Here is a 14623-nt window from a genome sequence, read left to right as displayed (position 1 = left end):
TTATTTTATTACTTCCCTTCTACGTGACTTTACCGAAAGAACCAAGAAGATGAATGACCACTTTCCTACATCAGTGTCCCTTGCAAGAGTGATGCCTTGCAAAAGATATCTATGCGGCGTTTGAACATCTTAATACCTGTGTTATATTGCCGGAAAGGGTAAAACCTATTATTGTTTCATCAGAGTTCAATCTCTCAAGCGATTGACGAACAGATAATGACTGATCAAACAACTTTGTCTACGTGAAGACAAAATTGCGACAAGCGAAACAAACGCGTTTTGCGTTTGCTGGGGCGGTCAGTTATGCTGCCTGCGAATTGAAAACGCCTCAAGAGATTCACCGTTTTGCATTTGCCACCTTGGTGTTGTAACACCAACAACAAAGACATTCTTGGGCCAATGGGCTTTTTAAGGACCGATAAAAACCCTCGCAATGGCCTGAAACCAGGCCTCAATCTCGTTTCAAAAAGCCACGTTTGCTCTATTGCTAGAGCTCCTCAGCATGGGCACGCTGGGAGAGCAAGTGGGTATCCAAAAAGGATTTGGAAGAGACGTTGCCCCCCAAAACAAGCTGAAAATCACTTCACCGCCGTTATGAAAAGGCAGTGCCTTAAACTGCGAATGTTTTCGGGCAATTTGGCCCTTCACAGCAGAAAGGAGAGGGGATTTGAAATTGCGCCCAAAGATGGATGCAACATTCTCCGAATAAAATTGTGGCTGCCACAAGGCCTCGGGAATTTGGGGGGATAAAGATCCGTGTGCATATATGGACAGCCAGTGCATAGCTGGTGATAGAAATGACAGCATACGAATTTCTTTTTCCCATTAGCAATAAACCCGTTATAACACACATTTGAAAATGGACATTTTTGGACGGCTTTCTTTTTCGCCACCAAGTAATAACCGTTTTCAGCAGGGCATTTAGATCTTGCATTTAAAACGAGCCAACAAAATTTGTTTTGTTGTTTTCAACATCCGGTTACTTCTACAACGTCCAATGCAAATGCGCCGTTGCTTGTCACGATGTCCGACGTTTTGCTGCCACGTGCTGGGAGCTACGAACAAGATTTCACGAACCGAAGCTCCCAGAACTCTTGAGCCAAAGGTCCGACCATCGTGTACGTATGTATGCTGCACTTACGTCCCATCGTACATAGCCAACCGTGCTAAATCGGAGGTTGCGGGGGGAAGAACAACAATAAACACGAAAAGGAGTTGGTGGGTTTGTAACAAACCCGCGATACGACTCCAAAAATCACATCGGAGAGCTATGCACGTGTGTATCGTCACAAGGCCGAGATACTTTTTCCCCCCATAGACATCACATTCGCCACTGCACGCAGAAGCCACTGGAGTTTCATAACGACGCAAAGTATTGGTAAGCCATTGTACTTCACACGACCCATTTTAAGAAGGCCGTGAATCCTACCCAATAAGGCCTTCAGTGGTAACGGCGTCCTCCCCTTGGCACCACTTTACATCCCCAATCGTGCCAATCGCATCAGTACAAGGCACAAAGCAAAGTAGCCACAAGATCACCTACATGTTATGGTAGAGCCCTGCTGACTTTGAAACGATAATAATATTCAGATTTATATCGCGTCGTCATCTCGCGCTAACTGCATCTCAAATGCCGAGGAACCACGCACAAAAGCTGGAAGGCAGCAGCCAGGCGACGAGCCGGCACCAACAATTGCCCAAGCTCTGCAGTCCTCTATATATTAAGATGTTTTCATCCAATTAACCAGTGTTTAAACATGTGGGACAAAACCGGAGCGCCCGGAGAAAACCCACGCATGCGAGGGGGCAACACTCTATCCCCCGTACAGATTGGGACAGATGATTTTAGTCCACACTTTCCTACCGAACCAGGCAACGGTACCCCGACGCCCACAGAGTTTCGCAACATTTGTGCGATATACACCAACCCTCTCGCAATGGAGAATATCTCTCGAAGGAACATCACAGTATTATCCTGAAGACGTATCTCTTCAATGTGTCGCACTCAACACACCCAACAGCGTTCCTTCACACCGTGCAAGATGTGTGCGATACGCGTACATTTTACGGGTGAAAGCATATTAAAGCGGAACTCCTGCACCTCCACACGTGAAGACAAATGTGTCGCCTCCATCAGCCCACCGGCTGTCGAGACCAGTAACATCCAGACGCATTTTTTTTAAGTACGCAAAGTCTGCACCGGTTATTGGCGTTCTGGGTCTCACCAGCAAGTTGGGCTTGTTAAACAAATGATGCCGGGTTTCCAGCTTTTATTGGCAAGAGCACTCCATCTGAACTATAAAATGCGATTGTTCATTTGGTTTGGATCTATCAAATCAAGAACGACATTACATTTATTCAATGCGGTGTTTTTTGCGTGCACGATCAGACTGAAACAATATAGGCTACACTTGAAAATCAATATTAATCTGTGTAGTGGGCCCAGATCTGAGCTCTGGTTCTTCTATTGCCAAACTTAATTTTAAATCGGTAACATCACAAGAAATCGGCGCAAATCTGGATGATAAATTGCTGGATGCAATTTTAATTTAATTATGCTTGCAGTCAATCCAAATTCATTATCTGGAAAGGCCTGAAGCCACGGATAGAGACTCACAATGTTCTTAAAATGTAGTTTCAGGTTAATTAAAAAAAACTTGAGCTCATGAGATTACAGCAAACGACTCGTGCAAATCATTGCACAGGATCGTTAATTATAGTACACTTTACAGCAGACAGGACCACATGGTAATACCGACTCCGAAATTCAATTTCGACTGAGAAATGACACGATAGTGGCAGGAACTGAACCATCAATCTCACAAAAGCCAACGCATTCGGCAATGCACCATGACCGCCAAGTTACCCAGCTGTCCAATTCTTCCAACGTCTCTTTGGTCTCAATTGCAAATGAAGTAACGTTGGCGTTTTTCGCACCAAATTGTAAGAGAGGGTGGGGTGTGCCCGTCGACGCATCGATTCGGCTCGTGAACACATGCATACATCACGTGTGCAAGAATTTGTATTTTTTTTCTTCAATGCGTGCGCAATGGGTTTACTTTACAGCACCCCTGCAGCCAATCGAGGGTTACTGCCATTTAATTGCAATGGGAATAAAAGTTAGATTCGTGACGAGAAAGGTTTCCGTCATTCCACCGTGTAAATATCCAGAGCTTAACCTAAGAGGCGAAATCTGTTTTTAATCCCAACTCCCCGATCGTCTCCTGTACGGTTAAGAGCATGCAATAACCCTTCCGTAGAAAACACTCCGAGACACATGCACCATCTAACAATACACCGCCATCGCTGGCGCGCACACAAAGTGGGACCCAAGCCTCCGTCAAATCAGAACGTGTTTTCATATCGATAACGTGTTTTCGTATCGATTACGTGAAACCGCCGAGTGCGAAGAGGCACTCGTGAAGTTTTCGTTGCTTTTGTTTGTTTTTGTCGAGATTCTTCTGTTGAAAGTCGCCCCAATGCAGCATTTATTTTCACGGCTGCTCGATAAATCGCTTGCACGCAGTCGACGCGACGTCGGAGAGTTCCAACTTCTCGGATGCCAATATTTTGTTTTGTTATTGCATGAACAAAAAAGCCCCCCCCCCCCTTCCCCAGCCAAGGGGGCCAACGATTTCCATTTTCTTGCGCGGCACAAATCCTCCCCACGTTACTTTGGTTGAGACGCTTCCATCCGTGTGTCTGATTAACCTCGCGTCTGTTGTAGAGCTCGTGTTTTTTAAAATATATATTTGGAAAAGATGACAGAGTTGAGTCGACACCGTTTAAATCGACTTTACGCCACCTATACGCATACAAATAAAAAAAAACAATCCCAAATAATATAAAAATATATATACACCGTATACGTCGCGTGACGAACAACGAATGAAAGGTGAAGTCATCTTTGCAGCACTTTGGTTGCAAAATCTTTTTTCCTGTGGTGGTGACGACGGAATGATGTGATCACGCGGGTGTGCAGGGGGGGGGGGGGGGGGTGTCTTCAGCGATGATTTGCATGTTACAACGATGTCCCAAGTTGCCCGCCGTTCTTCATCGCGCCTCATTTTTCCCGAGTCTCCGGCTATCGACGACGCGACACGTTTCCTCGTTTCTTTACGGGGAAAAAAATCGAACTCCGACCGTTTTCGGCATCTTTTGGCGGCGCGGGGAGGCAGAGCAAAGTCACTCGAATGCAGTCCGACACTTTGTACAACACCGTGAAGCCGACGCAAGCAAGGTGGGTCTCGGGCAGGGCACGTTGCGATTCAACGACGGATGGCCGACGGTCCAGGATGACAGCGGAGTGGCAGACGAGGAAATGGAAGCATCCAAGCACACGTCCAACGAGGAGATGGAGCGGAGAAATCGGTTCGCGTCTGCAGTGCAGGCGACGAGGTGGATAATTCCACTGCAGAGAGATGGTGGCGGCTTTGGGAGGGCCTTCATCTAGCAGTGGATCGACCCATGGCTAATAATAATAACGATGATCATTTATATTGATGACAAATGCTCCGCAAAAACCCAATGAGCAAACCTACTTTGGGATTTCGTAGATCTTTCGACGGCTGGACGAATGAGGCTTCTAAACATTATATCGGAGAGCATGCTTAAATAGTTGTTGCCTTTGACGAATTGAATTTGTGACTTAAGAACAAACACTCCTCGTATAGATCAAGACAAGGGAAACGTTTCGGTGGTACCGTGTGAAGTTTGTGATCATGACGGTAATGATTCGACTGTCCAAGTTATGGCTTAATTGCACCACCAAAGTCAATTATCATCAATTTGCCTGTAGGATGGGTAAAAATAAATACCGAGCCTCCAATATACTGAGCAGCGGCGTGGCAAGGACAGACTGGGTTCCGCGGAAGCAACGTGGAACTGAGCTCATGACCAACAACGAACAAGGTAACTGCTCGGCGCACGCGAATTAAGCGCAAGCTGGGAAAACTCTCGTTTTAGACTACGGCCGGGCGAGCGCGAGCTTTGTAATCCAGCGTCAACGCGAGCTGCAACCTGGCGGGGTGACACCCTTATTGCAGAAGCGTTCGCAAGGGCGTCCGCAGACGTCAAAACTGATCGACGACCGAGCGCCAGCAGCAGCCTCCGTGCCACCGAGCTCACGGAACGGCGCCTTTTGGCCAAGTGGCCGGGGTAAGAGAGGAGCGCGGGGGTAGGGGCGGCGGCGGCAGGAGGTGTGGCACATCTGGCGACGCTGCGGGACGCGGAGGAAGAAGGCTTCTTCAGAAGTTGAGCTTCGCGAGCGGCCGCTCGCGCCCGGCGTCGGCGAGCTGGGTGCCCGGGCGGCGGCGGTTGCGCTTCATCTTGACGAGGTCGGCTCTGTCGAAGACCTCGCCGGAGCGCAGGGCCGACACGAGGTCGTCGAACTCCCCGCCGCCCTCGTCGCAAGAGCCCGCCTTGGTCTTGCGCGCCTTCCGCTCGCGCTCGCGCTGCTCCTTGAGCTGCCGCGAACGCAAACACAAAAAGACAAAGACAGAATGTTGGGGCAAGTGCTGTCAGGGTGCACGTACACGCAACACATACGCACGCGCACGCAACACATACGCACGCAACACATACACACGCGCACGCAACACATACGCACGCGCACGCGCGCACGCAACACATACGCACGCGCACGCAACACATTCGCACGCAACACATACGCACGCGCACGCAACACATGCGCACGCAACACATGCGCACGCAACACATGCGCACGCGCACGCAACACATACGCACGCGCACGCAACACATACGCACGCAACACATGCGCACGCGCACGCAACACATACGCACGCGCACGCAACACATGCGCACGCAACACATGCGCACGCGCACGCAACACATACGCACGCGCACGCAACACATGCGCACGCAACACATGCGCACGCAACACATACGCACGCGCACGCAACACATACGCACGCGCAAGCAGGCACACGGCGCTGACGTCCGCGAGACATAACTACTGTCTCCTATCACCGATTCCCAATATTACCTGCTCTCATTTCAATGCACATCGGCCACTTTAAATTCAGCGAGGCTGTCGCTGCAGAACAAGAACAATTCCTCTTGATCCCCGAGCTATTTATTAAAAACGGCAAACATAGCCCTCGACACTCTGCCTGGCCTATGTGATGGATATTAGAGTGAGGCCGCTTCCCATGGAACAATTCATCCGTGCGCATCCGTGCGCATGCATGTGTGTTCACCCTAGGTGCTCGCTAACAGCACTTGCACCAACTGTGTTAAAAGGCTATATGGGGGGTCTGTCTTTGTTTGCCACCCCACCCCCCCCCTCGTGCGCTGTGCCAGCCTTCAATAGGTGCTCGCTAACAGCACTTGCCCCAACAAAGACTACACCGGGGATCTTTGGTTTTATGCATGTGTGTACTCTAGGCCAGTGGTTCTTAACCTTTAGTGCAGCCTTGGTTCTTAATCGTGTAAACAAAGTAGTTGTGCTAAATTCGTGTTTTCGATTATTTACCTTCAAAAGAAAAACCTGGCCATGTCTTGCACCCCCAGAAAGGGAATCTTGCACCCCCCTTAGGGCATGCGTGCACCCCACTGCTCAAGGCGCATGTTTTGTTAATGTGGAGGGAAAAACTGGATCACGCGGCGAAAACTCCACGCTACCACGGGAAGAGAGGCGTGCAAATTCCGAGTATACGACAGGCGTCTGGGTCGGGATCGAACCCACGATCTCCTTCATACCAGGTGAGTTCGCTAGCATCTCACCACTAACACTACCTGATGTGAACACTGCCCATGTTGGACATTGCCCGGGGTGGACACTACCCATAGATTATAGGAGATGTTTTTGCTGCTATACATTTCCACATGATAAGCCCACTTTGTTAAGCTATCATTTGCGGCCAGGTAATTTTTGATAAGTTAATATCTCACTGGGCTTTACCTGGTAAGATTGTAAAAATGGTTTCGTTTAACTTGTATATATTTTTTTGCGTTATTTGTTTACCTGTCTTATACTTGGTGCTTCGGTCGTGTTTTTGTTTTGTTCGTTGTTGTAACATTCTGACCTGCCCCGCCTGGACATTTGTGAAAAATACCTTATCGGATTCCTCCTCCAGTACAAATACTGACTGATTCTGCACATGGTGGACACTGCCTATAGTGGACACACATTAACCCCATAGGTTAGCAGAAGAACTGCTGCATGCACAGTGGTTATAGATGACTAACTAAGACAAATATCCCCTGTATGGCCTTAACAAACTTTTAGGGCAAGTGCTGTTAGCGAGCACCTATGAAGGCCGACACGGTACACGAGGGGGGGTGGGTGGCCGGCACCACGCCCGGCCACCTTTGTCTCCCTAGTGGCAATGTTTTTACACACCGCACCAGGTACTCATTTGAGGCCGAGTCGACCTAGGGGAGGCCCAAGACCGGTTCAGATAATCGCCACTGGTGTTGGTGGCCGTTAGCGGGAATAGAACTCCGGCTCGCCGGGTCCGTAGCGCAGCGCGCTACCCGCTACACTACCGCTCCCCACAGAGAGGTGACCCACACACACAGACACACAATTGTGGTCTCAATTGCGGAAAATCCAAGCAACCGTTTCTCTTCGCCCCCTCGCCGGCGCTGCGCGGCCGTACCTGGGCGTCGGCACGCGCACGCTTCTCCTCCTCCTCCTTGCGCCGCCGCGAGCGCTCGTTCTCGAGGCGGGCCTCGCCAAACGCCTGCAGGAAGAGGTCGAAGACGCCGAAGAACTCGTCTGGCTGCGTGCGGCCGCTCTCCTCGCCGAATCGTCGCACCGCTCGGTCGAACTGGCACGGGCACACACGCACGCGCGCACGCAAAGCACAAACAAAGATCACCTGTCAAGCCTCCGGACCTCACTAACATCGCTCCTCCGCAGCTCCGCCACAATGCCGCAGCTCCGCCACAATGCCGCGTGTGTGAGGGAGTACCACAAGGCCATCAGAAAAACAAACCTCCCAATAAAAAAGGACATTTTTCCATGCCACCACCGAACAGGCTCAAATACAAAAAAACTTTGTCAATATGCAAAGAACCTCCATGACAACGACAAGACCACCAAAGCACGGTGGAGAGAAGCCTGGGCAAACGCCAGCGTGCTGCAGAAATCCACCGTCAGCGACCACACGAGCCTCCAACCCGCATCTGACCTACCTACCAAGGAAGATTTGGTTCTCCTTGAATCGAATCCGGACACTCCATGGAAGACTTGGGGACACTTCCTCCATGAATGTAAAATTAACGAGAGACCAATTTTTGGCCGTGGTGGTGGTGCGACATCTCAGGAAACGACTGCCCAATCGGATCCATTCAACGGATATCAAATCTCGACATCAATTTGTGATGTGTTGCAATCACCAAAAATGCTGTACGAAACAAGAGAGACCTGCCTTGCCTACACACAGGCTTGCTGGGGCAAGTGCTGTTCACTAAATTAAAAACTAATTTCTTTCGAAGAGTTTTTTTGTTTAGTTTGTTGTCCTTCCCCTGCACCTCCAATTAGCACGGTTGGTTACGTACGGTGCAAAAGAAGTTCAATATAATACAACATACATACACAATATAACATGTATACACAAGACATACACAATACATACGTAACAAAGAACCGATTAAGGCCAGTAAAGTCTCACCCGGTAGCCTTTGTCTCCCCAGTGCCGATGTTTTACACACCGCACCAGGTACTCATTTCAAGCCGAGTCCACCTAAGGGAGGCCCAGGACCAGTTCAGATAATCGTCACTGATGTTGGCCGTGTGCGGGAATCGAACCCGGGTCACCAGGTTCGTAACGTATGCATGCTAACCACTGCACTACCGCTCCCCAAAACAATACACACATGCACGAACAACACAGTGTGTGCTCTGAACATGCGCGGAAGCCTCCGTCACCCATTCGTGCACAGACAGCTTGAGACTCAATCGGGGCAGTGACACTTGCCACTTGCCGCTAGAGGTGAGGAGTTTGAGCCCAGCTGATTAATATAGTGCAGTGTGTACTTACCGTAAAGACACGCCGCTGGCTTCACAGCGGACACTAAAGGACCCGTAAAGTCATTCGCAAAAAGAGTAGGCCACGTGTGCTGGCATCACGTCCAAATCTGAAAATTCCTTGAAAATTACCCACTTGCATAGAAAGCACGTAGCAACATCGCCCCCTACTCAGAAACTAACGCTGACTATGCGCCAACTGCGCAAGGTAGGCGATAGTTTTTACAAGCTATAAAAAAACCCAACGCGCCAATTATTTGATTTTACCCAAGAGCTGCAAGTATGTATGTTGAACTTTTTTCGCACTGTACGTAGCCAAGAGTCATGCAACAAAACAATGCGGCTATCTCCTGACGGTGCGTTTCATCCTCGCCGTTCGAAAAAAAAAAAACTCCACGTGGAACACACCAAACATTTGAAGTCGATCTTCGTGAACAATAAACCTTGAAGACTCGGCGAGTCCTTCCAAAGGTTGAAAAGACATCCTGATCTGTAAAGTTTACCCGTTCCTTGGCTTCACAGAGGATGTCGTCCACCTCTGAGAAACTGAAGCTTGCCACCGTGATGAAGTCGCTCATCACCGACACAAACTTGTCGTCTGGCCTCCCGGGCTGTGCCCGCTGGAAATCCAACTCCTGGGACAGGTGGAAGACGGACACAAATGAGCAGGTAATATTCACACACACACACGTGCCTGTTTCAGAGGATGTGTGATTCAAGCAAGACCGACAATTCGTTTGTGCATAATTGTGCATGAATGAATTGGTGTGCGAGCGTATGTGCGTGTGTGTCAGGGCAACCCATGGCACTTGCGTATGTCCCGGGACCTCCTGCCAAGCGAGCCTTTGACACTTCACGCGGCCTCAAAGTGCGCCTAAGTCTGGCAAAAGTGCCGTAGTGACATTACCGCCACTTAGTGACGAATGGCGGTTGTTGTTGTGTGTTGTGGGCAGCGGTCGTGTAGCGGTTCGCGCACTGCGCTATGAACCTGGCAACCCGAATTCAATTCCCGCTCATGGCCAACACCAGTCCTGGGCCTCTCCTAGGTCAACTCGGCCTGAATGATCATGGTCATGCGGTACATATGCTTAAGACGGACTACATGCACAGCCATATGTGAAATAGCCAATGTGTGCCTTGACACCTCCTCCCCAAATAACAAGTGTTTTGGTAGGCCACGGAATAAAATGAGCTTCCACAGAACTGCTTCTGAAATATTAGCAATGACCTTTTATCCACACTAGGGTGCAGCACACTTCCACCCACCCCATCAGACAGTAATGTTCGTCACGTGATAGTGATACATTTATTTAATTTACAGTAAGATAATTTAGTCAAATTAAGGGCAAAATGAATATTTGTCTTACGAGGTTATTTTTGCCAATAAAATTGTGAGTGGGCTCAGACCCGGATTAGAATTCATGATCCTAGAGGTCTGTTGGCTCAGACCTCTGAGCCACCCAGCGAAATCTGAAATTTACTTGAGTTCACAAGTTGTGTGTGTGTGTGAAACACAAAATACCTTCTCCACATCCTTGAGGCCCCCTCGAACCAAGTTGATTTCCTTCTCCAGCTCCAGCATGCTGTCACGACAAGATCATCATCACCATTTACTCTCTAGATGGCTGCAATTTTACTTGAAAATTCGACCTAATTCTGCTGTGCATGACCACGGCAGCGCGGTCGGGTGGTGGCTCTGCACGTGGCCCGTAATCCGGCACCGTGAAGGCAGCGAGGGTTGGTGGGTCACAAATGTTGGCGAAACTCCCTTCCCGTGGGCGTCAAGGTGCCATGCCCTGGCTTGCCAGGAGAAGACGGTTCATGCAGCAAAATGCGGACTAACGTGATCTGTCCCTTCTGTATGGGATGGAGTGTTGACCCCCCCTCACCCGTGGGTTTTCCCCGGGCGCGTTCCTCCCGCATTGGAACAAACGCTCGTTAATTTCGCTGAAAACCTCTTCCGCATGCAGAGGCCTGCACTGAGCTTGGGAAATTGCTGGCACCCGGTTTGCCTGGCTGCCTTTCCAGGTTGGTCTGCAGTTACTCAGCGGTTGTGAGATGTGAATTGCACGAGCGACGACAAGCCATGTTAAAACAAGGTGAGTTGGGTCACGCGTCACAAGGGACGAAACGGCGGTCTGTTTTGCGTAGCTCACTTGACCCTGGCGGCCTCGGGCACGTGCTGCAGGTCGTCCTGGATGTTCACGACGTCGGGGTACTTCTTCTCCAGGATCGTGATGAGGTAGTGGAGCAACGTGATATTCCTGCGAGCGCATTCATTCACAGTTTAACATGTAGGCTTTCGCAACCAATATTATTAGTCACGTGACTTTACCGAAAGAACCAAGAAGATGAATATTATACATGATGAAGGTTTCTTTGGGGTGCTACTTCTGCTGTGCATGGGTCCAGGGTGCCACACTTATCAACTGGGTGCTACTGCTGCTGTGTGTGGACCCAGGGTGACGGGGACATAGCCTGGCACAAGCGCCGTGGTGATGTCGTCACCGCCACTTAGTGGCGAACGGCGGCGGTTGTTGTTGGGCCCAGAGGACGAGACACTCACTTGTCAATGCTGGACTTGGTGTCGGCGATCTTGTTGAGGCTTGAGATCTTGAAGCCGTAGGCGTTGCCGCGCTGCCCCTTGTTCATGTAGTTCCCGAACGCCAGCACCACCTCCAGCAGCTGCCTCAACCTACGGCTCTGGTGCAGCTCCTTGGAGGCCAAGAGGATGGCTGAGCACGAGGGGGGGGGGGCGGTGAGGGGGCAGAGCGGGAGAGAGACGAAACGATTACCGCAGGATAATTGTTTTTTTACCCTTCTATCTGGCAAGAAAACTGACACCTTTTTTACAAGGAGTCATGTTTGCATAGACCACAATAGCTGCGGTCATAATGCAAACTGCCGGTCCTGGTTTACAGCCAATGGGGGGAAGCCTAGGGGTGTGGCCCTGACGTAATGGAAAGGTAACAGCTGTAAGGATTGATTCTGCTGGCTTTGGCCACAGCCAATGGGGAGATGAGTCAGGGCGTGGTCCCGGTAGCTTACGAGGGAGTCTGGAATATTCCATGGAGGCTAGCGAGGATTGGCGGAAACGTACCACATGACCCCCGGGTATTAAATAGGAGTGGAAACGAACGACACGTGGTCAGAACGGGAACGAACAGAGGAAGGGGGCCACGCGGGAGCGGGGCTCCGGGTTGCCACGTGGCAGTGTGTCTCTCTCTCTCTATCTGTCCCTCTCACGCTGCCTGTCAGCAGCGTGAAGGAAAGCTGTAATACAAGTTGAATAAAAGACGGATTCCAGAAGTCGCCTCAACGAGCTTTATTACAAAACGACACGGCGAGGCTCACCCTCCACCTTGGGCTTGCATTCGGCCACGCGCTCGGCAAACTTCTTCTTGAAGTAGAGCGCCTGCAGCCGCTGCTGGTAGTGTGGAATCCTGCGAAGGGAGACGCAGAGTCATTCGAGGCTCGCTTCGTGGACCAAGCTTGAGAATGATAGCGGAATAAATACCACGCTGATCCATCGAGGATATTGCGAGGGAAGCCCGGGGGACATTCGTACAAAGGAAGGACAGATTACCCGAGATTTAGGCGCCACCGCTGCCGCACGTTATTTCGTTTTGGTTCCCTCCGAGGTAGCAGATGTTTTGCCATTGATGGGCGGGGGGGAGGTGGGGGCGTGCGGCGGTGACAATGCTGCACGGCTGTGATCCCAGCAAATTTTGGAGGGGAAGTTGGTGGATTCTTTTAGGATGAAACCAAGATGCGCGCGTGTGTGTGTGGGGAGTGGTGGTGTAGCGGTTAGCGCTATGCTGCATGACGAACCCAGCGACCCGAGTTTGATTCCTGCTCAAGGCCAGCAACAAGTGATGATTATCTGAACTGGTCCTGGGCCTCCCCTAGGTCGATGCAGCCTCAAATGAGTACCTGGTGTGGTGTGTAAACATCGTCACTAGGGAGACAAAGGCGGCCAGGCGTGGTGTTAGCCACCCACCCCCTCGTGTGCCACAGTGCCGGCCTTGATAGGTGTTCACTAACAGCACTTGCCCCAACAGTCTGTTCCAGGCTATATGGGAATCTTTGTCTTTGTTTTTGCGACACCCACTTCACTGGGTAATGAGGTAGTGTCTGTAAGAGGGCAGCATGGCCTGCCAGGTCTGTATTAACCTGCAGGAAATTGTTTAAGCAAAAACTATTGACCAGTTTAGACCTTCTTGGGTTCACGGTCTAAGCTGGTCAATAGGTTCATCAGCTTCCCTATCCCCCAACCCTGGCAGCACTTCCCAGGACTGAGTTGTGAAGCTTTACACGTGGCCGGTAGCACAAGCTACCTGGGATGGTGGGCTTCCATATTGGTTCACAGTGCCGTGAGAGATGGTCACGGGTTGGCAAATGTAATGGACAGCACATCAATTATATGTACGATGATACGAGCGAGGCGTGCTTAATAAATACTGCTGGTTTACCAGATATTATTGGCGCGAGGCCTTCCCCCCCCTAAATGACGGTCCGCCTGACGGTGCAAATGATACAAATGGTACAAATAACGCGCTGCACTACAGGATTCTTGGAAGTAAAAAATTCTGTATGTACGTTGAACTTCTGCTGCAGCGTACGTAGCCAACCGCGCTAATCGGAGGTGCAAGGACCCCCTCAACCAACCGCCCGACTCAACCAAACAAATGAAATCTCTGGGCGTACCAAGCGTTTTGACGCGCAAACAATTATCGTTTCAGCTCGCCGGCAAGTCAATGAACAAACTCTCACGAGCGCACGCAGCGGGGACCTAACCCTACGCGTTACGTCGACGTTAAACGTCGCTGGTCATCGCTGGTCGTCACCTGCTCATGTCGAAGAGGAAGCGGTCGGCTCGTGCCATGCGCTCAGTCTCGTGCTTGTGCTCCTCCAGCAGGTCCACGTCGCTCTTCTCCGGCACGAATTTCAGCAGCTGCGACACGCCACAAGCAAGGTACACGCGCCGTGTTAACACACACATGGGGAACACAATCTGGGCGCACGCGCGTGAGATCACAAACACATGCACGCACAATGAGGCACGCACCAAGGCACTAAGTGAACACGTCTAATTGGTTCTTTCGGTAAAGTCACGTAGAAGGGAAGTAATAAAATAATAAAAATAAAACATAATAAAATAATTCTCACGACGTTTCGGCCACAACGCAAGCAGCCATCCTCAGGTGAAGACCAGGTCTGTCAGGGAGACAGCGTCTGAATGAAACACCACCACGCTTGGAGCGTATATTTAAGCTGGGCTGTTTTATTTTTATTATTTTATTACTTCCCTTCTACGTGACTTTACCGAAAGAATCAAGAAGATGAATCCCTGCAGTCACGAAAGCTTTAAATCGAAATTTAAGTGAACACGCTTAAATGTAAACACGTGCGCATGCTTCCAACGACCAACATCCCCCGTATAGCCTTAACGGACCCTTGGGGTGAGTGCTGTAGGTGAGCATCTATTAAGGCCGGCACGGCACAAAAGGGTGTGGGGGTACGCAGTCCATTATTGGACCGTAATTCTATGCTCAGCAGAGGTCGCGAATATGTTTTGATTCCTTACCCGTACCCGGCCGCACCAGGGTTGCAAATGGGTACCCGTAC

At 50.4% G+C, this 14623-nt stretch overlaps 1 protein-coding gene across 2 annotated transcripts in view; it reads right to left on the bottom strand.

The window, feature by feature from the left end:
• The window catches only part of LOC144949100 (disheveled-associated activator of morphogenesis 2-like), a 123422-nt gene continuing 108799 nt past the window's right edge, over window positions 1–14623 (bottom strand). For both annotated transcript variants that reach the window (XM_078878941.1, XM_078878942.1), the window contains 8 exons: window positions 13843–13949; window positions 12350–12438; window positions 11562–11730; window positions 11152–11259; window positions 10518–10578; window positions 9499–9630; window positions 7623–7793; window positions 1–5465 (listed from right to left, as the gene is read on the bottom strand). In XM_078878941.1, coding sequence (XP_078735067.1) covers window positions 5247–5465; window positions 7623–7793; window positions 9499–9630; window positions 10518–10578; window positions 11152–11259; window positions 11562–11730; window positions 12350–12438; window positions 13843–13949 — 1056 coding nt within the window. In that variant the 3' untranslated portion in view covers window positions 1–5246. The remainder of the gene's footprint in view (window positions 5466–7622; window positions 7794–9498; window positions 9631–10517; window positions 10579–11151; window positions 11260–11561; window positions 11731–12349; window positions 12439–13842; window positions 13950–14623) is intronic.

This window comes from Lampetra fluviatilis, chromosome 52, assembly GCF_964198595.1.
Source record: "Lampetra fluviatilis chromosome 52, kcLamFluv1.1, whole genome shotgun sequence".
Lineage (NCBI taxonomy): Eukaryota > Metazoa > Chordata > Hyperoartia > Petromyzontiformes > Petromyzontidae > Lampetra > Lampetra fluviatilis.
Note: the sequence above shows the minus strand (reverse complement) of the source record. Positions and strands in the feature narration are given on the sequence as shown.